This window comes from Trichechus manatus, unplaced genomic scaffold (genome assembly GCF_000243295.1).
Source record: "Trichechus manatus latirostris isolate Lorelei unplaced genomic scaffold, TriManLat1.0 scaffold00001, whole genome shotgun sequence".
Classification (NCBI taxonomy): domain Eukaryota; kingdom Metazoa; phylum Chordata; class Mammalia; order Sirenia; family Trichechidae; genus Trichechus; species Trichechus manatus.
In genome coordinates, this window is record NW_004443937.1 from 12094747 (window position 1) to 12115091 (window position 20345).

General features: G+C 46.3%; 2 protein-coding genes across 2 annotated transcripts in view; one reads left to right on the plus strand and one right to left on the minus strand.

The window, feature by feature from the left end:
• The window catches only part of SYN2 (synapsin II), a 162780-nt gene that overhangs the window by 123065 nt on the left and 19370 nt on the right, over positions 1-20345 (plus strand). Inside the window, exons 5-10 of the mRNA XM_023739727.1 lie at positions 2216-2305; positions 11539-11601; positions 12007-12149; positions 17016-17090; positions 17539-17641; positions 18976-19125. Of these exons, the coding sequence (XP_023595495.1) occupies positions 2216-2305; positions 11539-11601; positions 12007-12149; positions 17016-17090; positions 17539-17641; positions 18976-19125 (624 nt within the window). The remainder of the gene's footprint in view (positions 1-2215; positions 2306-11538; positions 11602-12006; positions 12150-17015; positions 17091-17538; positions 17642-18975; positions 19126-20345) is intronic.
• Positions 3457-9879, minus strand: TIMP4 (TIMP metallopeptidase inhibitor 4). The gene is made up of 5 exons (XM_004368338.2): positions 9668-9879; positions 8503-8600; positions 7958-8072; positions 5404-5528; positions 3457-4740 (listed from the first exon to the last, which is right to left on the minus strand). The coding sequence occupies exons 1-5, from the start codon at positions 9804-9806 to the stop codon at positions 4543-4545; spliced, it is 675 nt and encodes a 224-aa protein (XP_004368395.1). The 5' UTR covers positions 9807-9879; the 3' UTR covers positions 3457-4542.

The following is a 20345-nucleotide window of genomic DNA, read 5'->3' on the forward strand; positions in this document are numbered from 1 at the left end:
CCTTGAGCAGACAGGGACTGCTGGAGATCGGGTGTAGTGGGGTGGGGTGAGCTCCCAGGAACTCAACTAGTGCCTGGGAACTGGCTGCCATTTTGGTGTTGGCTGCCCCAGGGCTCTGGGAGTCAGCCGTGGGCCTTCTTGGCATCCATGAGGTGTATATGTAACTCTCCCACATGCTGGGAAGATAGAGCTCCACATGGCTTGGTGGCATGCCAGCACGTGGGCTGCAGCAGGACAGAGGTCATTAGGCAGAGCTGCCACCAGCACTCTGGGGATGCTGGAGAGCCTTGAGAGCTCAGGCAGGTATCCAGAGGCACAGCAAGAGTCCATCCAGGCTAAGGTGGGCAGGCAGGACATAAAGGTCAGATTAGGTGGTGGAGAGAATATAAGAAGGCAGGAAAGAACTGGGGGTTTGGTCTTGTCAAAAAAAGCTGAAAAACCAGAGAATGGTGTGACAACAAGGTACAATGGAGAATGCACTGGGCAAGGAGAAGAGACCTAGGTGTTGTTTCAGTTCAGCCCAACTCCAGGTATGATCTGGGAGCCTACCTTTCCCTGCCTCTCTGGCCTCAGTCTCCTCATTTGTAAGATGAGAGGGCTGGTCTAGAGGCTCTCTAAAGTCTTTTACAATAAAATCTTTGGAGGTTGAGAGCCCACAAATCATACTTTCAGTCCTGGAGGAAGCCCTAGGGATCTAAAATCACCAACTGTGTGTCAGTAAAGGGAGTGACCCAGGAATTCCAGTGTTCTCCAGCATTTCAAAACTAATGACAAAATTGTATATTTACCCACAAAAGGACCACAATAGGTCATCATCACTTAAAATGCTGTTTGATAATGAAGTTTGAGAGGAAATATAATAAAAGGATGTTTTTTGTGGTAAAAAGGTTGAGGAACTGATCAGATTCAACCTTTTCATTTTATATACGAAGAAAATGAGGCCCAGAGAGGGGAATTTGCCCAAGGACACTTATCAAGTTAGAGGCAGAACGAGAACCAGAAGACTACAGTTTTTTTAACAACCCCATTCTCAACTTTGACTGCCCTACCCCACCTCACCCTCAATGGCTTATGTGTCAACATCCCTTATAGAGAACAAGACATGAGCTTTTTTAAAATGTTCTCTTTCTCTGGTAAATAGAGGCAAGTTTGATCTGGCAACATTTTCTCCTAGCAATTCCAGATTCAGGTGGCTTGGAGTGTGAACTAATCCAGTAGCACTAGAGAGAAGACACTGGATCCTCCCAGCTGCCACGGCACTGGGGATGGGTATGTGGGTGGTGTGTGAAAGGATTGAGCAGGGGTCCTGTGTGTTTCCTGTGGGAAGAGCATGGTGTCTTCGGAGCCTGAAAGGCAGCTACTTGAAGGAATAGGGAGAATTAAGGATTGGGAATGAATCTGGCTCAACTACTGTGTGACCTTGGGCAAGTGACTTCTCTGCCTCAGTTTCCTCATGTATGGAATGTGTGTGTGGCAAGGGGGGAGGGTGGTGGGGGACGCTAGATGTTGCCAAAGACCTTTTAACCCTGACACTGTAAGTATGAGCACTTCACCTCTTCACCATGGAACTGTTCTAGTTTTTCATAGGTAGGAGAAGGTCCAGTGAGTTCAGTCTTTGGATAGCTGGTAAGTCCCAGAAACACTGGGTCTGTCTATCCTGTATACTGTAACCATCTAAATCTTCCTGAAAAACAAACAGCTCCACTCATGACATCGTCGCTTAAACTCTGATGCTCAAACTCCATACTATGTACAGGAAAAAGCTACTTTACCTGACGTTTGAACTACCATGACTTGGCCATAAGCTATTAAGCTCATCTCATCATCTCTTGGGTCAAGAGACCCAAGTTTCAATCCCGACTTCACCTCTTTGCAGCTCTGTGACTTTAGGCAAGTTACCTACCCTCTCTGAGCTTCTTGTGTAAAATGAAGATGATAAAATAACCTAGTTCATCAATTTGATACGAGGATTGAATTAAACACCATTAAAAGTGGGTAAATACTCAACGTATGTTAATTCACTCTTTCTCCCTCCCCCAACTAAACCATATATGCCTTGAGGATAGGGATTGTATACCTCTTTTATTTCCTCAAAGTACTTAGCACAAAGCCCTCAACAGAGCAAATTCTCAATAAATATTTGTTTGGTGGACTGATACGTTGTCTGTTCCCAAGTTGTCTTAAATAAGCTTAAACATTTGCTTCTCTTTTGCAGTTTGCCCAGATGGTGGCCATCTACAAGACGCTAGGCGGAGAAAAGTTCCCACTCATTGAACAGACATACTACCCCAACCACAAAGAGATGGTAGGTGGCTGAGTGGGGACTTTGGTCTCTATGCTATTTCCACTCTGGGCTTAGCCACACGGTGACAAGGAGGCTCTGGTGAGGGCCTCAGCATCTCAACCCCAAAGACTCCATTGGGGTTGGACTATGGAGCTGCTTTGTAGGGCTGGAGTGGCTGGATTTTAGCTTGTCTTCAAAATCTGGAGACAGGATAGGGAATAGCAGAAACAAGCGAAATTTATCAAGCAGAGGGGGTAACAAACTTATGGACCAACAATCAGAAGTTCCCACTGCTCTGGGTTCTAGCCCTAGCTCTGCCATGTGTCATTGGATAGGTTACACTCCCTCACTGTCTGTCATTCTCCTGAGAGGGAAGTCAAGTGGGCATAATTATTCCTGACCAGGATATCTAATATGGTACTTATAAAATTTAATGAGATGCTTTAAGTAATCACCTTCTGGAAGAGTGTGAAGCACTCCCCAGATGTAAGGTATTGTTCCTGCTATTATTCACCAGACTCTTCCATTCCTTGGCTTCCTCAAGACTGTGATAAGGCTTGGGTTAACTATGACTTCTCAGGCTGTCCTAGGATGTCAGAGGGAGCAGAAAGGTGTGAACATTGGTTGGTAAGGAGGCTATTGCTAATGTTTTTCCTCCATAGCAACCTGGAACTCAAACTCCCTTCTTCCCCCGTGTTCCCACATCCTCTGCCCCAGGCCTGTGTGATCAGATTGTGATCCTGCTTAACCCACCAGAGGAGACTCTCTGCCAAATGTTCTGGGACAGAGATCATGTTTGTTTCCCCTCCAACTCGCTTCTCCAAAAGACATCTCCACTTGTACCATTTCTGTGAATCCAGAGCCTTCCTCTGCCACATTGTGCATGGCTCTGCTCATCCGCAAACCACCCACAGAAAATGATTAACAACCTTGTGCCTTTAAAAAAACTATCTCCTTCATCTTTGCCACAGCTTCCCCAGGGAGAAAGTCTGGAATTTTAAGCCCCTGTCCTTAATAAATCCCTGAGGTCAACATCAGGGCTTTCCCTTTCAGGCAAGCCAGGAAGCCTTGCAGAGGCTGAGGAGCCCTAAGGGGCTTCTGCTGGAGGTCTCAGGGAATCCGGGACACAGTGGTGAGGGGACTGAGCTGAAGGGTGGGGGTGTTCTCTAGGGTATCAAAGCTGGCTTTTTCCTGCTATGACACATACACAGGGCTGGCCACTGTAAAAAAAACTACAGTTGTAAAGTATATTTCCCTCCTACCATTCTTTTCCCCCAAGGGCCCTTACGTTATTTTTCTCCTGTCCTTCATCCTAAATTTGCCCTCAAGAGAGGATCTCATAAGATCTCTCTGGGGTGTCAAAAATGTGATGAAGGGGGATTTAAATTCTATAAGAGAAAGGCGTTTTGGTATTAAAAAGAGCTCTGAAGTGGGAATAAAAACATTAGTAATCTAGTAGAGAAGTACTCTTTAAAAGAGGAAAAAACCCTTGTGGACATCAGTTGAGGGCACTGGGGATCGTTAACCTGGAGAGTCAATATCTAAGTCTATTCCTGTCTAAAGAGGTGAGTTAACTGGGTCGGACCCTCTGGCAGAAATGGTATAGAGGGGACTCCAGCATGGGGAGGGAGGTCAGACCCTTCTAGCTGTCATATCGAGTGACTCTGTGGCCCCAAATCACTCCCCTAAACAGATGAAAGCATCTCAGAGGATCAGGATGAGTTGAGGCAGGAGGGGTAGAGGATACTCAGCCACAGTATGTTGTTCTTCTCATTGCCCCAAATCAGCCTGTTTATGATACTGTCAGCCACCTTCTGATGTTGCACATCACAAAACTACACCATTTCATATGTATAATATTCACCATTTCTCCCCTATCAAATCAGTTAAGACAAAAGAAAACACATTTTCTTGGGGAGAAAAGGAAATAGTCCTGGCTTTGGCAAATAAACTGAGCCAGAATCAAGGGGAAACTCTCAGTAAAAGAACAAGCTAGACTAATAGTAGTTGGGAAGCAGGGGAAAAGGGCTGAGAACAGGACACAAAAGGCATGTGACCTCTCCTAGCTCGACAGGTTCTGGGCTGGAGTCCTGGATACAAGCTATAACGTGACCCCATCCCTGCCTTAGCCCTGGCAGATCGTCCACTTGATGCTTCCCAGTGTCTGGTGGTGATGAGGCAGGTGGTGATGGTCAGAGGTCTGCAGGGAAGAACTGGCTTGGTCTTCGGAACTCTCGGGATGTGGTGGCCACTGGTCCCTAGGGCTGGATGATGTCCACAAACTCCTTCCTGAGGGGCAGATGGCCCTGGTACCATCTGCAGGTGCCATCAACATGCTTCACACAAACATAATGCTGGGCCTGGTACCCGTAGAGCTTCCGCTGCAATAGCCAGTCTGTCCAGAGGCACTCGTTGGGGGCTGAGATGGTGCAGGGCACTGTATAGCAGGTGGTGATCTAGAATCATGACCACAAAACATCAAAGTGAGAAGAGTGCCTTCCATGTGCAAGGTACTTCTTCCTTCATTACTGCCTTTCAGACTTCTACACATCCTTACAGCCCCTCTCAAATGCCCCTGCCTTATGAAGCCTTTCCTAGTCCCCAAATTTCCCCCTAATTTTTTTTTCCTCTGTGTTCCCACATGAAATTTTGCCTCCCTAATGGCCTCTCTAGAGTCAAACAGACCTAAGAGTCCTTACTGTATCACTGACCTTGAGCAAGTCACTTCACTTCCCAGAGCGTTAATTCCTTCACCTTAAAATGGAAATCTTAATTCCTCATACAGACTAGATTAAATATTTTTTAGGAAGTTGCCATTACAGGGCCTGACAAAGAGTAGACACTCTTTAGATGGCAGTTGTATTATTATTATCTCAGTCTGCTTTATATGATAGCCTCCTTCCCAGCCAAATGGTAAGTACTTTGTGGCCAGGGACAATGGACCATCTTACTTTCCCATCCCCAACTTCATACAGTACCTGATCCATGGCAGATCTCCAGCAGATGTACAGCAAATGAATGAATGCATGCATGCATGAAGGACTGCATGAAGGGTGCCCTGCAAGGCTCAACAGCCTCTTCCCACCCCCAGAAAGCCTTGGAAATGGACAGTCGCTTACTTGGCAGCCACAGTTTAGCTGGTAGTGATGATTCAGACTTTCCCTCTGCAACAAAGACAGGTTCTCCCAGGGTTCTATGTAGTTGCATAGATGGATGAAGACTTTTCTGTCATTAAGGACCTGACCTTCAAGGAGAGATGGAAGATAGCCTACTATCAGGCTCACAGCTGGCTCCTGGAGCTTCAAGAGCCCAGGTCCTTGAAGAGCCCAGAATTGCAGCCTCTCCATTGGCATTTTGGTGGCAGTGGGCACATGGAGCTCAGTGAAGGGACTAGACAAACCCCTGTACTCTTTACAGCAAGGAGATTAACAGAAGGAGAGTTGTGGGATCTGATGAATTCAAGGACTTTTCTTGCAAAGAGAAGAGCATGGGTTTTGAAGTCAGACTTTGGTTGGGATTCCCTTCTTTTCTATCATTTATTAACAGTGTGATCTTCAAAATGTCGCAAAACCTCAGTTGAAGATGAGAATAATAAGGTTGTTGTGAGGATTCAATGAGAGAATGTCTGTAAAGTTCCCAGCATAGTTCTGGGCCCACAGAAGATGTTCAATAAATAATAGGTCCCTCCCCTTTCCAGCCCTTCCCACAATATCTACACAAGCCAGTCTCCCACCCCATGGATACCTATCTGGGAAGTCTTTCCCCTTCCCCATAGGAATACCCTTCCCCCTTCTTTACTTATCAAATTCCTCCCCATCTTTCAAGGACCATATGCAGTACTACCTCATCCTCAAAGCCGTCTGTGACTACTCAAGCCCACACCTCTCTTTAAACTCACTGAGCAGCTACTCCAACCTCAAACCAGGAATGCAGAAATAAATATGACAGGCTGTCTGCCCCTAAGGAGCTTAAAAACTAGTAAGGTAGACAGATAAGTAGGCAAAAATTATATTATTGTGTCATTCCAGTGTAAGAACAAGGGAAAGGACCATTATCTCAGTATACGGAAGGGGCAGGGGGCAAGGAAGGTGTCAAAGAGAAGATGGTGCTTAAGTTGGGCCTTGAAGGGATGGGTAGGAGGAGTTCACCTGCCAGACAGTTGGGAGGTCACTGGGACCCTTCTGTGCAAAGGCAGAGGAGCACAGCCCAGCAGAACACTTTCTGCAACTGCAAGTAGTTCAGCTCTAGGGTAAGTGAGGGACTGAGAACTGTCCCTAACAAGAGACAGCTGGAGAGGTCAGCAGTGTTCAGGTCACAAAGAGCTTTTAACATCAAGTGAAGGAGCTTGTACCTTCTCCCGAAGGCCATGGGTGCCACTGATGACTTTTTGTAGACTTGTGTTTCGTCATTTATCCCCACACCCACCCTTGGTTAGACCTTGACTTCCTTGAGTGCAGAGACCATGTCCCCTGATGCACCTCAGTGCCTAGCAGAGGGCTAGACACACAGGGTAGGTGCTTAGGAAGGAGGTGGGATAACTGAACTTGAAAGGTCTTATGACTTATTACTGAATCCCACTCTCCTGCCCAAGGCTTGGCTCGTTCATTGCTGAATGGATGGGTGGAGGGTGGAATTCCACCACCTGTTCTCCCACCTGCTGTGCTTTTTCTTTTCCTCTCCCTATTGCCAAATCTTTTAATCCTTTAGGGTGAGTTTAGATCCCACTTACACAATGAAACCTTCCCTAGTCATTTGCAACCACACAAATACCTCCTTTCTCTGAATTCCAAAATAATTTAGCACTGCATTCATTCAATTGTGGAGTCATATTCTTGTGTGGTTCTTTAACTGTTTTGTCCCAAGAAATTCAGTATGAGGGAGACATGCCTGGGCCCAAGTTCGGGAAGACAGAACCGTGTTAAACTAAAGGCTCCTGTTAGGCTGTGCTTTCCTGTGCCCCAGAATAGGGTCTGGGCTGTGAGTCAGCCACACAGGCTCACTGTGAGCCAAGAGTGTGACCTGATGTGGCTGTACACAGCTAATGCCATTATAGGTCACAGTAACTAATGTGGGGTATGTGCACACACGCAATCGTCCTTTACTCTGTGAGGCTAAGACCTCACCTGCAGTGTTGTGTCCAGTTCTGGGCCCTGTGCTGGGGGGGCAGGGTGGAAAGGGGTCTGGGAACCATGGCTTACAAGGAAGAGCTCAACCTGGAAAAAAAAGCAGACCTTGAGCAACGGTGGACATGGCTATTGTACTTAGGTCTCCAAAGGGCCATCATGGGGCAGAGAGCAGAGCTGAACCTTCAAAAGGTGACTTAAGAGGGACAGAGCTTGGCTCAAGATACAAAAAAACTTATACCAATTAAAAGTGTTTGAAAATGGAACCAGCTGCCCTAGGCTGAGAGAGCAACCTGTCCTTGAAATGTTGAAGCAGTGGCCAAGGTCACTGTAATGAGGATTCTTCCATTGAAAGGAAGTTACCAAGGCTCCTCCCAACTCAAAGGCTGCCCCAGCAGCCAGAAGCCGCCTTCTCACTAACAATGCTCCCTTCTACGCCTAAGCAAATGCCACTGGCTCAGCCTGCTGCCCATGGAAGGCCCCTGGCTCCTCCCTGACCGACCTCCTAGGGACAGGCTCTATTAAGCCCAGTGGCTGGTCTTGAACTTACCAGTCAAGAGATACTGTTTCTGGGTGTTGGCTTCTAGTTTCACACCACAGAGGGAGGAATCCAAAGGTGTATAGATATACTGAACATCCTTGACTTTCTCAAACCCTTTAAACATCTAAAAGGCAAAGCAGTATCAAGTCAGTAAGCGTACTTTATATCTTTACGGGCAAAAAGTTCTCATTTCTCAGTCTAACAAACTAAACAAAAGGCTAGTTCGGGGCTTGGTGCACACAGATGGCCCAGCTGGGTCATTTCTCTCTAAATAATCTCAACCTTTGGTTATTCCAGTGAGAGGGGAGGTACCTCCAGTGGCCCCATGCATAGGCAGCTGTGGGACAAGATGGTCACTGACGCACTGTCCAAGCACTGTCACTCAGGTTCTATGGGCCCTGCTCCCAAGATCTCATCTATTTCAGCATTTATTCCCAAGGACCACCCACTGAGCCAGGTCACTTGATACCTACCAGGCCCACCCCTCCCATAACACAGACCCCATTCCCTCCACCAGCCCAAGGGGATAAATGCTCTGTCCTGTCCTCATGTACCTTTATCTGTTTGATTTCATACCGGATCATTTTTTGGGTGTCGGCAGGGTCTGCACTGGCAGGAACTACCTTCTCACTGGCGATTTTAGCCCGGATCACTGCATAGGAAAAGATGGAACCTTCAGCAACCAGTGGGAACAGTCCCCCTCTGGGATCTGGATGATATGACACGGGGGCCTATGGAGAATTTCGTGGGGGAGTTCTTGGTTTAGGTGCTGTTGGGTTGTGAGGAGGAGGGCTGTGTGTGAGTGGGGTCCTGGAAACAACCCGCTGCAGTGGCTGCTCGAAGTTCTAAACTCCTCAGGCCTGTCCGGGGTCCTATAATCTCTAAATTACTCTTTCTGCCTTTTTGAACTTGTTAGTAGTAAGAGCTCTATTTCTCCTAGCCCTGGGCTGCAGTGGGTTGGAGGTAAGTTAATACATGTTCTGACCCTGCACAGAGGCAGTGGTCTCTTTCCATTTCAGCATTGGTCAAAAACTCCATTATGAAGTTCCTCCTCTGTGCCTGACTTTGCACTAGGCGCTAGGCCCATAGAACTAAGACAGGGTCCCCATCCTGCAGAACTCATGGCTTAGTGGAGAATACATGTATAAATACAGTACAGGAGGAGCACAAAGATGTTAGAGGTATTGTGGGAGCACCAAGAAGGAATTGGGAGTCAGGAAGCCTCAGAGAGGAGGGGAATTATCTGAGTTAGGCCTTGAAGGATGAATAGGAGTTTACCAGAGCAAAGGGCATTCCAGGCAGAGGGAAAAGAAAGGTCAAAAGGTGTTCTTTGTAGTAGGGGCATGGTGGCATCCACAGTTGCAGGCCTGGACGCTGAGACAGGATGTTTATAATGCAGGCCACCACCACTTCCACCCCCAAGCCCCGGACATACATCCAGTAGTTCAGAATAATTACTGGATAGTTCCGGTTACACTTTGTTCATTATTGGTGGGAGGTGGTGGGGGTGGTGCTTCCTCCCCCCGCCCCCCGAGACCCCTGACAACCCTTATTTCTTTACAAGCCAGCCAGGCTCTGCACTTGCAAGGCTGCCCTCGCCCTGCAGAAAACAAGGAGTGCAGGTATTTGAGCATCACAACTCCAGGTCTTACAGAGTATCTCCTCACCCCCATCCAACCCCCCGCCCCCCTGCTGTGGAGCTCTCTGACCCCGACTCACCAAGCGCCGAGTAGCAGACGTGCTGCTGGGGGTGCGTGGGGGCGCAGCTGCATGCCTCGCTCAGCGCGGGGGGCCGCAGCAGGGCCAGCAGCCGCAGCAACAGCGCCCAGCTCGGCGCAGCCCGGGAGCCCCGGGGCATGACACCGCAGAGCACCAACTGCGCTGGAGCCTGTGGGGTCTGTCAGAGGAAACAGATCCTCCAGGGCTCCTTCAGAATGCGTGGTGCCCCTCGCCCCAGGCTTTATGGGCGGCCCCAGGGCCAATCCCGCCCCGATGGGCTCCGCCCTCTCGGCTCTAGGCCAACCAAGGCTGCAGGACCTGAGGCCCTCCTGACCCGCAGGCTCAGTAAGATGAAGAGGCAAGTCTGGAGAGAAGCTCCTGGCCTCTGTTTCCCTGCCTGAGCTATTATTAAGGCACTGGGAGAGAAGATGGTGTCACAGGCAGAAAGAAAGGAAGAGTGACAAAGACAAATGCATGAGGGCACAGTGACCAAAGGATTGTGATTCAGGCAGAAGGAACATGAGTGAGGGGAGAGACAGAAGGAGTGAGGCAGGCAGAGTCAGAGAGAAGCAGACAGAATTACAACAGGCAAAAGAGACAGTGACAGAGAAGGATGGACCCCTTGCTGAGCTGCATACTGGGAATGAGACAAGCTACTCAGGACTTCTTTCAGCTGCAGGAAGTGTTTTCAATGCTCTATTTATGAGGCTCCAAAGCAACAGCAAACAGTAATGGAATAGGACAGAGAAAGTTGGGGTATGTGTGTGTGTCTTGGCTCTGTCGGCTGGGGAGTGGGGAGGGATGTCAGAGAAAGCAGCCAGTGCTTTAGAAACGCTTTCCCATACCCAGATCCTCAGCCTCTGCAGATGGCTGGGGGCAGTGTTCCTGGTGGGGGCTCAAAATAAAACCTGGGACCTCAAAGCCCTCTCCACATCCTAGGCCACCCTGATTGGTATCTCAAGACGCAGCTCTCTGGAAACTTTGGCCTGTTATAGAAGGTGGGTAGTTTAGAAAACAAAGAAGAAAGGTGCTGAGGTCACTGGGATCTGAATATGAGTCTCCTGGCATCCAGTCTAGTGCTCTTTGCATTCCACTATGCTACTTCTTCCATCGCCATTTTGTAACAGCTAGAAATTCTGCCTTTGAAGGGTGGTTCTTCTTGGTTAAGGCCTTTCCAGTTTTTATTGCTCCTCCATAAAACTTGGATACCTCAAGGTAGAGGTTAGTCTCTTAAGGATATATTTTGAACGATAAACATACTGAATTCTCATATCAGCTCTTTTCCAACCCCAAAGCTGGGCAGAAATAGGCTTTCGCATACTAAGCCATGTTTGGCGGTAGGCTTGGGAGTTGCTGAGTAGTGAAGAGAGTGTGGAAGAGGGAGAGGAGGGCCAGGCTCAGGATCAGAAAGCTGGCCATTTGGGGAGGGGAGGAGAGCTGGGAGAGACATGCCGAAAGGGATGTTAAGATTCCAGAGATATATTTTTTTAAGTGAGGTTTTTTTGAGGTATAATTTACATATAGTAAAATTCACTCCTTGAAAGATGTGTTTCTGTTGTTGTTCTCTCTGGCTGAGGGCCAGTCCTGCCCAGGGTTTGTCTAATGCAGAGAAGATAGAAGCAATGAGTTTTAAAGATACAGCAAGTACCAACTAGGATAGCAGGGTTCTTGTAGCTCTGCCACTAATATGCTGGGTGACCTTGGGCAAGTTACTGGCATGCTGTGGGCTTTCATTTTTCAATTTGTAAAGCAAGTAGGTTGGAATAGTTTTTAAAGGACTCTTCCAAGGGTGTTCCCAATATAAATATTTGTGGGATTCCACAGAGACAGGCACACTCTGACCAATTCATTCCTTTCTCCTCTGCTTCCAGCTGACACTGCCCACATTCCCTGTGGTGGTGAAGATTGGCCATGCTCACTCGGGTATGGGCAAGGTAAGGCAGAGGGGTCTGCTGAGCTCCAGGGTTGAGGGTTTGAGACCAAGAAGGTTCTGAGAGAAAGCTGAAAGGGCACAGTATAGAGAGCTCACTTGTAGGCTGCTCTTCTGCCTCTGTTACTGATAAAGTCTTTCCAAGCAGAAGATGCTTTGGTCCCTTTTGAAGGTATGAGTGTTGCCAGACTAGGCCTCTTTCAACAAGCAGAGTGCAGTCTACCTGCTTGGTCCACTGGGTTCCTGGCAGCAGGTGTGGTCTCTGGGCCCTGGGAAGGGAAGATAGAGAGAAAGGGTCTGTAGGGAGTTGTGACATGCCGGTTTGCATCTAGAGAAGAAGCACATTATGGGTTTGGCTCAGGGCTCTTATGACTTCTCAGTGTGTGTATGTGTATGTCTCCAACATTAGGTCAAAGTGGAAAACCACTATGATTTCCAAGACATTGCTAGTGTGGTGGCCCTCACCCAGACCTACGCCACAGCAGAGCCTTTCATTGACTCCAAGTATGACATCCGGGTCCAGAAGATAGGCAACAACTACAAGGCTTACATGTGAGTGAGGGGTGGGCTCCCACAGATGCTCTCCATTTTCTCTGGAGTCGGAATGGGGAAGCTAAGCGTCCAGGTAGCAACCAACTCTCAGTTTAACCTCATCTGGCCCACAAGGCAGATAGCAGGGAGAGGGTGCCAGTTAAAAGGATTATAAAACTGGGTTCCTTTTCATTGGAGGAAGGATGAACTTAGACAAGAAAAGAAATTAATATTTATTTTCACTAGTCTCTAAGTGAAATTTGGCATCCCCCTCAATTATGAACATTTATAATAGACCGCAGTAGTAATAGCAGTACATGTAACTTTGTCACCAATAGTAATCACAGATAATTTTGAATCATATAACAGATATTACACATACTTCTAGATACTACTTACTCTCATCACTACTTCAAAGTCATGGCAGTTATTAGACCTGCCACTACCTGAATATTTACAAAGAAGCATATATACTGCTAATCACAAATTTGTTTAATATTTTGATAACTATTATGATAATTATTTAAAATAATTGGATTCCTTTGTGATCCTATGTACTTTATTTTATGCATTTATATATCTTACACATTTTAGACATCTGAGAAGGGACCCGTAAGCTTCACCAGACTGCCAAAGCATAGAAAAAGTTAAGAAACTCCTGATGTGATATACAGCCCTGAAATGCTACAGAGCATTAAAAGCCCAGTGGTTATGAAGTAGATGGCTTCTCCACATGAATATAAATTTGCCAGCATGGAGAACCGAAGGTTTCTTCCATTAGAATTTAGAAAAAGAAAAGATTTCAAGGCTACCCGACCTTCCATAATTTACGTAGGAATGCAAATGGTTTATAATGCCAATTTTGGAAATGTTATGCATCCCTCTCCTCTGGCCACTTTTTTTGAAATTTAAGGTTGTCTGTTTACAAAGAAAGAACATTGTTAGTATATGAATCTGCCACTTGGGACTCCAAGGTTGAATAGCCTTCCCCATTCATTTTCATTTTTTTTTCCTTTTTTTCCTCTCACTCCTCTTTCCAGTATTTATACTCCTCTCCCCTGGAGTATTAGAAGCCCCTTCCCTGTGCTTCTCAGATAACACCCTTTACAACCTCTAGTTTAGCCCTTCTTGCTCATGTGGTTTTGTGTTGCTCTCTTCCTCAGACTCTGAGCTCCTTATGGCAAGAACAGTAGTGTCATCTCTGTGTCCTACCACCTTCTATAGCAGCAGGCATATAGTACGCACCCAATAAGTATTCAGGGAGGAACCCTTGTAGAGAACTGAGGTACAGAATTTTTTTTTTTTTTTACCTTTACTGACTAGATTCCTGATTTTGAAGTGTTTATAATTTTATATTCATAGGCTTCCTGCTTCAGAAAGGAATTGAGGGTTGCTTTAAAATTATGTGCAATGTAAAACAGGATAATTTAAAAGGCTGTTATAAAGACTAGCTAAAAGAACAACAAAATAGATACTTTCAGGAACCTAGGAAAGCAAATTTCCTATTTTTTAATTATAAAAGTCCCCTAAATAGAATTATGTATCTGATAAAAGTATAATATGCAGAATTTATAAAAACCAAGAAAACCCATTGGAATCAAGTCAATTCCAACTCCTAGCCACCCTATAGGACAGAGTAGATCTGCCCCATAGAGTTTCCAAGGAGCGCCTGGTGGATTTGAACCACCAACCTTTTGGTTAGCAGCCATAGCTCTTAACCACTACGCTACCAGGGTTTCCAGAATTCATAAAGAACTCCTAAAACTGAGCAAGAAAAAGACAAACAACCCAATTGAAAAATAGGCAAAGGACCTGAATAGACGTTTCACCAGAGAAGGTATACACATGGCCAACAAGCACATGAAAAAATGCTTAACATCATTAAGGAGATGTAAATCAAAACCTCAGTGAGATACCACCTCACCCTCACTAGAATGGCTATGATTTAAAAAGGAAAAAACAGAAAATAGCAGGTGTTGGTAAGGATGTGGAGGAAATGGAACTCTTACTTATTGCTGATGGGAATGCAAAGTAGAATAGCCACTATATAAAACAGTTTGACAGTTCCTCGAAGAGTTAAACAGAGAACTACCTCATGATCCAGCATTCCCAATTCTAGGTACATACCCAAAATAATTGAAAGCAGGAACACAAGCAGAAACCTGTACACCAATGTTCATTACAACACTATTCACAATAACCAAAAGGTGGAAATAACCTAAATGTCCATCAATAAATGAATGGATAAACATACAGTGGAGTGTTACTCAGCCATAAAGAGAAATGAAGCCCTAATTTATGCCACAGCATGGAAGAACTTTGAGAACATCATGCTGAGGGAAATATATCAGTCACAAAAGGACAAATATTATATGAGGCCGCTTATATGAAACAGACAAATGTATACAGACAAAAGTTGATTAGTGATTGACAGGGGTGGGAGAGAGGGAGGACTTGGGAGTCATTGTTTAGGGGAGTTTCTATTAATTGTAGTGGAATGATTTTAAAAAGGATAGTGTTAATGGTGGCACAACATGATGAACGTAATCAGTGTTACTGAATTGTACATGTAAAAATTGTTGAATTGGTAAATACTTTGTTATATATATTTTTACCACATTTTTAAAATCCCCTAAATAAACCAGAAATGTTTATTGATGATGGTATTGGAGCAAGAGTGTCTTGGGTTTCCAAAAGCAATTTAGAATGAAGCATAAAAAAAAAAAAGAGAATTCTCAAACACTGATGAGGGGTGGGTGACCAGAACACATTTAGAAAAAGTTTACTTACTTTTTTATTTATAAGGGACCATCAGTTATTTAAAGGAATGCTTAGGTCCTCTCAGCTTCTCTCTACCACTCCTCTTCCCCAAACTCTTGTCCATATCCTTGCTCTCAAAAGAAGGAATTGACTTGGCAGTAGCCAAGAAAAGGTTTGGGATTCTTCCCTTCTTTTCCAGCTCTCTCCCTGGAAAACCCTGAGCACTTGTGTTTAGAAGAAAGAAAGTGCTGTTCCTGCCTTCGCTCTCAGTGGAGGCCAGATGACCTAAGAGTCGAGGGAGGCAGTGGGACTGTCATTGAGTGGCCTCTCAGTATCCCTTTGCTCCTACACGCCCCAGGCAACCTATCTGGGTCTGTGTCCTGCTTCCTGTGGTTAGAGAAGAGTGGGAAGTGAACTCTTAGGGAACTTTGTGAACTTTAAAGTGACATACAAATGTATAGAACATTATTACTATTTACTCAAAGTTTCTGAGACCCTATTATGTATCGTGGCTCTGTGCTGGGGGACGTGGAAGTGAGTGACTCCGTGTCCCTTCCCTGAGGAGCTCAATCTGGTCACAGGGACACATTTGTAAACCACCAGTATTATAACTACAGTGCTATTTTTATTATGATCCTGTCTTTATGTTTCTACTCAGGTTTTGCAAGCCACTAGGCTGTATTTTTGTTTTTCTGAACTAGGTGGTGGGGTGTAGGGGAAAGAGCATCACACTGAGGGAGCTAGGAGACCTGGATTTTTATCTCATAGCTACTTTGACGAGATAGACATACAACCTTGGATAAGGCTTCTAACCTTAATGAGTCTTATCTCCTTGTCTGTAAAGCAAGGGAAGGAATCCTAGCCTGCTCACAGCAGAACGGTTTAAGTGAGGCTCTAGTGAGGGGTTTGGTGAGGAGGAAACTTGGAAGGTTGTCAGTGCTGTACAAGTGTGAGGAGTGGTTCTTACCCCATCAGTTGGCTCACTGGGCCACCTCAGGGCTTTGAAAAATTAGCTGTATATCTAGGTTTCTCAGTGTCTGGAGTCAGATCTCCGGGGAGGATATTCTTGGGAACTGCTGAGTGGAGACAAACACATCCAATCTTCAGACAGTACTGAGTGACGGAGACAGAACATGAGGGCTCTGTCAGTGATGTGAGCAGGGCTTTTCTGCCCCTAGGCCATCTTCTTCCTCTTAACTGTGTCTGGGTGAAGACTCATCATTAAAAAGATGTGGTTTTGGTACTTTACAGTTTATTTGAACCTGTATCAATTGGTCCTCATGACAACCCTGTATTTACAGATAAGAGAGCCTCAAAGAGGTAAAGTGGTTTGCCCAAGGTCACCTAGCCAATTAAGAGTAAATCCAGAACCAGAAACCAAGTCACCTGCCTCCTGTTTAGTCCATGTCTAGCTGACTCCAACATGTGCTTAAGGATGGCGGGTGAGGGGGGTGCAACAGAGAAGAGGTTGACTGCTTGACGCCATCAGCTGCATTTGACCGATGAGGCAGCTTCAGCCCAAAGAGGTTAACTGACTTGCCCAGAGTCACATTGTTAATACTGTGAACCCTCAGAAATTAACTGTTGAATGAATGAATGAATGAATGAGTGAGCCAATAAGGAAGCCATGGGAGATATTCACAAGAACTATAAGAGGGGGTTCACAGGATCAATTCAATTTGGTTTGTATATACTGATCAGACAGCCCAGATATTGAGCAGGTAGGCTCTGGGAATACACAATATATACCCTCGAATGATTACAGACCTGTGACATAAGACTTTGCTCAAATAACTAAAGTAAAAAGTGGTTGTAGGTTTGTAAGTGAGGTATAGGCAGACTACTGTAGGGGTTCTAAGGAGAGCAAGAGCTCATCTGGTTGAAAAGATAAGGGAAGTCTCCATGGAGTCAGAGAAGTCTAGACTGAACCCTTGTAAAGAAGGAGGGCTTTGCAGGTGGGGATTTGGCAGAGGCAGCTGGGCTCTAGGCTGAGCAGAGAGGCCCCCGGCTATTTGTGGGAGCAGTGGGTGGGGAAAGCAGCCATTAGCTAAAATTATGGAAGGTTCATGCCCTCCTCTTGCTGGTGTGGCTTACTGCCTGTCTTGTCCTGGTGGCACCTTGTTGCAGGAGGACATCCATCTCAGGGAACTGGAAGACAAACACAGGCTCTGCAATGCTGGAGCAGATCGCCATGTCAGACAGGTGAGTGAGAGGGAGTCCTGGTCCAGTGAGAGGGAAGCTTTCATACATGAGGAGATTTAAGAAGTAAGCCCTGCCCAAAGGGAGCCTCTGATCTAACAGGACAAGCCCAAGCAGCCAGTTAACAAGATCAGACAGGACTGGGTCATGTGCTAAATTATGGAGATAAAAACCATACAAGCTCCAAGGGAAGACTAGTTAGTGTGGGTTGGAGTAGCCAAGAAGGCCTCCTAGAGGAGGTGAGACCTGCTGTGGGCCTGGAAAGATGAGTTGGCTCTGGAGAGCAGAGGGGAGGGCACTGTAGCTAAGGGAATGAGCTTCATGAGGGGAAGGAGGGATGGGAAAGGGAGAGGGAATGGGAGAAGTAGAGGCAGCAAGAAGAGCTTGACCAGCAGGCAGACTTGATGGGAGCTAATGCTCCAGGCTCAGGACAGTTTCCCATCCCCTCCAGGTACAAGCTATGGGTGGACACTTGCTCTGAGATGTTTGGTGGCCTGGACATCTGTGCTGTCAAAGCTGTACATGGCAAAGATGGGAAAGACTACATTTTTGAGGTAAGTCTGGCCCAAGGAGCATCTCAGTGAGAGACAACTCCCGAGGCTGGAGGCCGAGCTCTTGGCTTGAGAACTATGTAGGCAACCCAGACTGCATTTTGGTTAGAGTCTTCTGGGCCACAGGAAGATTCTCAGCTGGTAGATCAGTGGCTGTGCATAGCAATAGACTTCTACAAGTGGGGAGTCATTGCTACCAACTGGCTAGGCTGACCAACACCATGTTGTAGGAGATGCCAGATCTGGGTTCCTGGGACCCTAGCTTAATGCCATTCCTCTGGGAAAGGTCATAGTATTTTTACCATTTTCATTCTCAGAAAGTTGGCCTTGGGAATCACTGGGTCCAACCTACTCATTTTTCAGGTGAGAAAACTGAAGCTTAAGGCCATGAGCCTGTGTTGAATGAATGAATGAATGAGCTATTCTAGTGAATAAATATCTCAACCTGGTCTCCTGGATGCAAGAAATTCTTCTTAGCATCTTACTAAGCCTTGGAGACACATTGCTTAGCTTAGTTCTCTAACACAACTTTGCTGACTTCCTTTTCCTGTATTAAAGGGAAAGGCAGTAGCAGTATGAATCTTTCACACACATTCCTGCCAATCTTCCTGAGAGCAGGAAAGCCTCCCTCCCAGGACTTGGTTGTATTCCTACAGTACTGGTGTCAGGATCCCAAAGCGGGCTTGTTTGGGATCTAACCTTCTGGGTGGTCACCTCCCCTCTGTGGGTGGCCTTAGTTTTCTCATTCATAAGTGAGAGAGATGGACTATAAAGTCTATGATCTGAATAAGGCAGAAACTTCCTAAAGGAGGAAAACATTGATCTGGGCCTTGAAGGATAGGAAGAATCAGGATTGGTGGTGAAAGAGGGAAGGCAGCATGCCAGATCTGGAGCAAAGGCAGGAATCTAGTCATTTAATGAGCAGAGCATGTTTGGAGACAGATTGTGTAGGTGAAAAGTCACAAAGAGATGAAAACTGCCTGCTCTGACCCAGGGACATACGGCAATGCACTGACCAGATCTTTCTCTCTTCCTGCAAACCCCTTAGCCCTAGGGCTGCACTCTCTCCTTGCTCTTACCTTTCCCTGCTACATGCAGCCATCAGTCTTTCAGTCTCACTGAGTGCTGGTGTGGCTGAAATTTTGGGGACGGGCCCAAGGCACAGATTTGCAGGAGGAGGGGAGAAAAGTCCTACTCCAGCACAGGAAATGCTTCAAGCTGAAGACAAGAACACCAGCTTCACCTCCAGTGTATCTCTGCCAGCTTAACTCCTACCCGTTCTGAAAGACTGTACCGTGCGTTTTTCCTTTACCTCACCTGGCCACACCTTCCACCAGGTCATGGACTGCAGTATGCCGCTGATTGGGGAACACCAGGTGGAAGACAGACAACTCATCACAGAACTAGTCATCAGCAAGATGAACCAGCTGCTGTCCAGGACACTTGCCCTGTCTTCTCAGAGACCCTTAACCACCCAGCAGCCACAGGTAAGCAGCTGGGAAGAGACACAGGAGAGCCAAGAACCATTCCAACCCTCCCCTCCTTGCTGTAGGCTTTGGGTCTACGATGGAGTACAGGTCAGATATCCTCAGGCCTGGACAGGATCTAAGTAGTCTTCTTCTCCCTTTCTTTACTTTCCCTCCCCTTCGGGGGCCTGCTTATCTTCCATCACCCCATTTAGAGACCTTCTCATTAGCAATCTGCAGTACTAGCCATAGAAGTGTCCAGGGATGGACTGAGACTTAGGTCTCTTCCCTCTGAACTTGAAGTCTCCAGGGAACCAGAGCCAGTTTCCCCTGGGAGCCAGGATGCCCAATCTTTTAAATTGGGATGTTGCTGAAGAGGGCCTGGGTAGGACCTCTCACCAGCTGTTCATGTCTGTGCTGTGACGGGTCTGCCAAATTTACAGAGAGAGAAGAGTCTTTCTGGGCAATCTGCTGGTCTAGAAGAGGGGAAAGTCAAGTCCCTCATTCTGAGGGAGAGGAGGTGGCCTTCTTCAGTGGACTGTGGTGCATGACCCATGGCCGATCCCATTCACATGACAGTGTACCAGCTGCAGGTCAAGTGGAAAACCCACGCTGAAGCTTCTGTAGAACACCAGCCCCTGAGCCCTTGAATGGGCTGAAGAGAGTCAGGGACCCTGGGCCAGGGGGGGCTTTAGTCCCACCTAGAAGGTACCTTACTTTTAAAAAATATCCCAACTCTTCTGTCCACTAAACTTTTGTATAATGAAATGGTAAGAACTTCGGACAATGAATGAAAGGACTGAGTCCTAGTCTAGTTCTGCCCCTAAACAGATGTGTAACTTTGTGTGTGGGGGAATTACTACCCTTTCTTGGGCTCAAGTTTTATCAAGTTGTAAATGAGAATTCTCTCAGAAATCTTTCCTTCAAAATCCTGCTTCAAACTGTTAGTGAGGTAGAATAGAATAGTGATCCAGAGTGTGGGCTTTGAAACGAAAACTTCTCTAGTTTGAATGCTGGTCCCTCCATTTACTAGCTTTGTGACCTTGGACAAGGTCCTTTTCTGTGGCTCATGAGAGATAATAACAATCCCTGTCTCATATGGTAGTTAAGAGAATTAAATAAGATAAGATACCTAAAATATGACATAGTACATATTAAGTGCTGAATAAAGGTTAGCTGTTATCACTTGGTGCAAACAGTTAACGCATTTGATTGCTAACCAAAAGGTTGGAGGTTCCAGT

Bases quoted from the DNA above. Each gene is read 5' to 3' on its own strand.
- TIMP4 (XM_004368338.2), bottom strand. From the start codon at position 9,806: ATGCCCCGGGGCTCCCGGGCTGCGCCGAGCTGGGCGCTGTTGCTGCGG. The intron at 8,073-8,502 runs GTACATGAGGAC...TTTGCCTTTTAG, and splicing joins ATGAAATCAAACAGATAAAG to ATGTTTAAAGGGTTTGAGAA. The intron at 5,529-7,957 runs GTAAGTTCAAGA...CTCTCCTTGAAG, and splicing joins GAAACAGTATCTCTTGACTG to GTCAGGTCCTTAATGACAGA.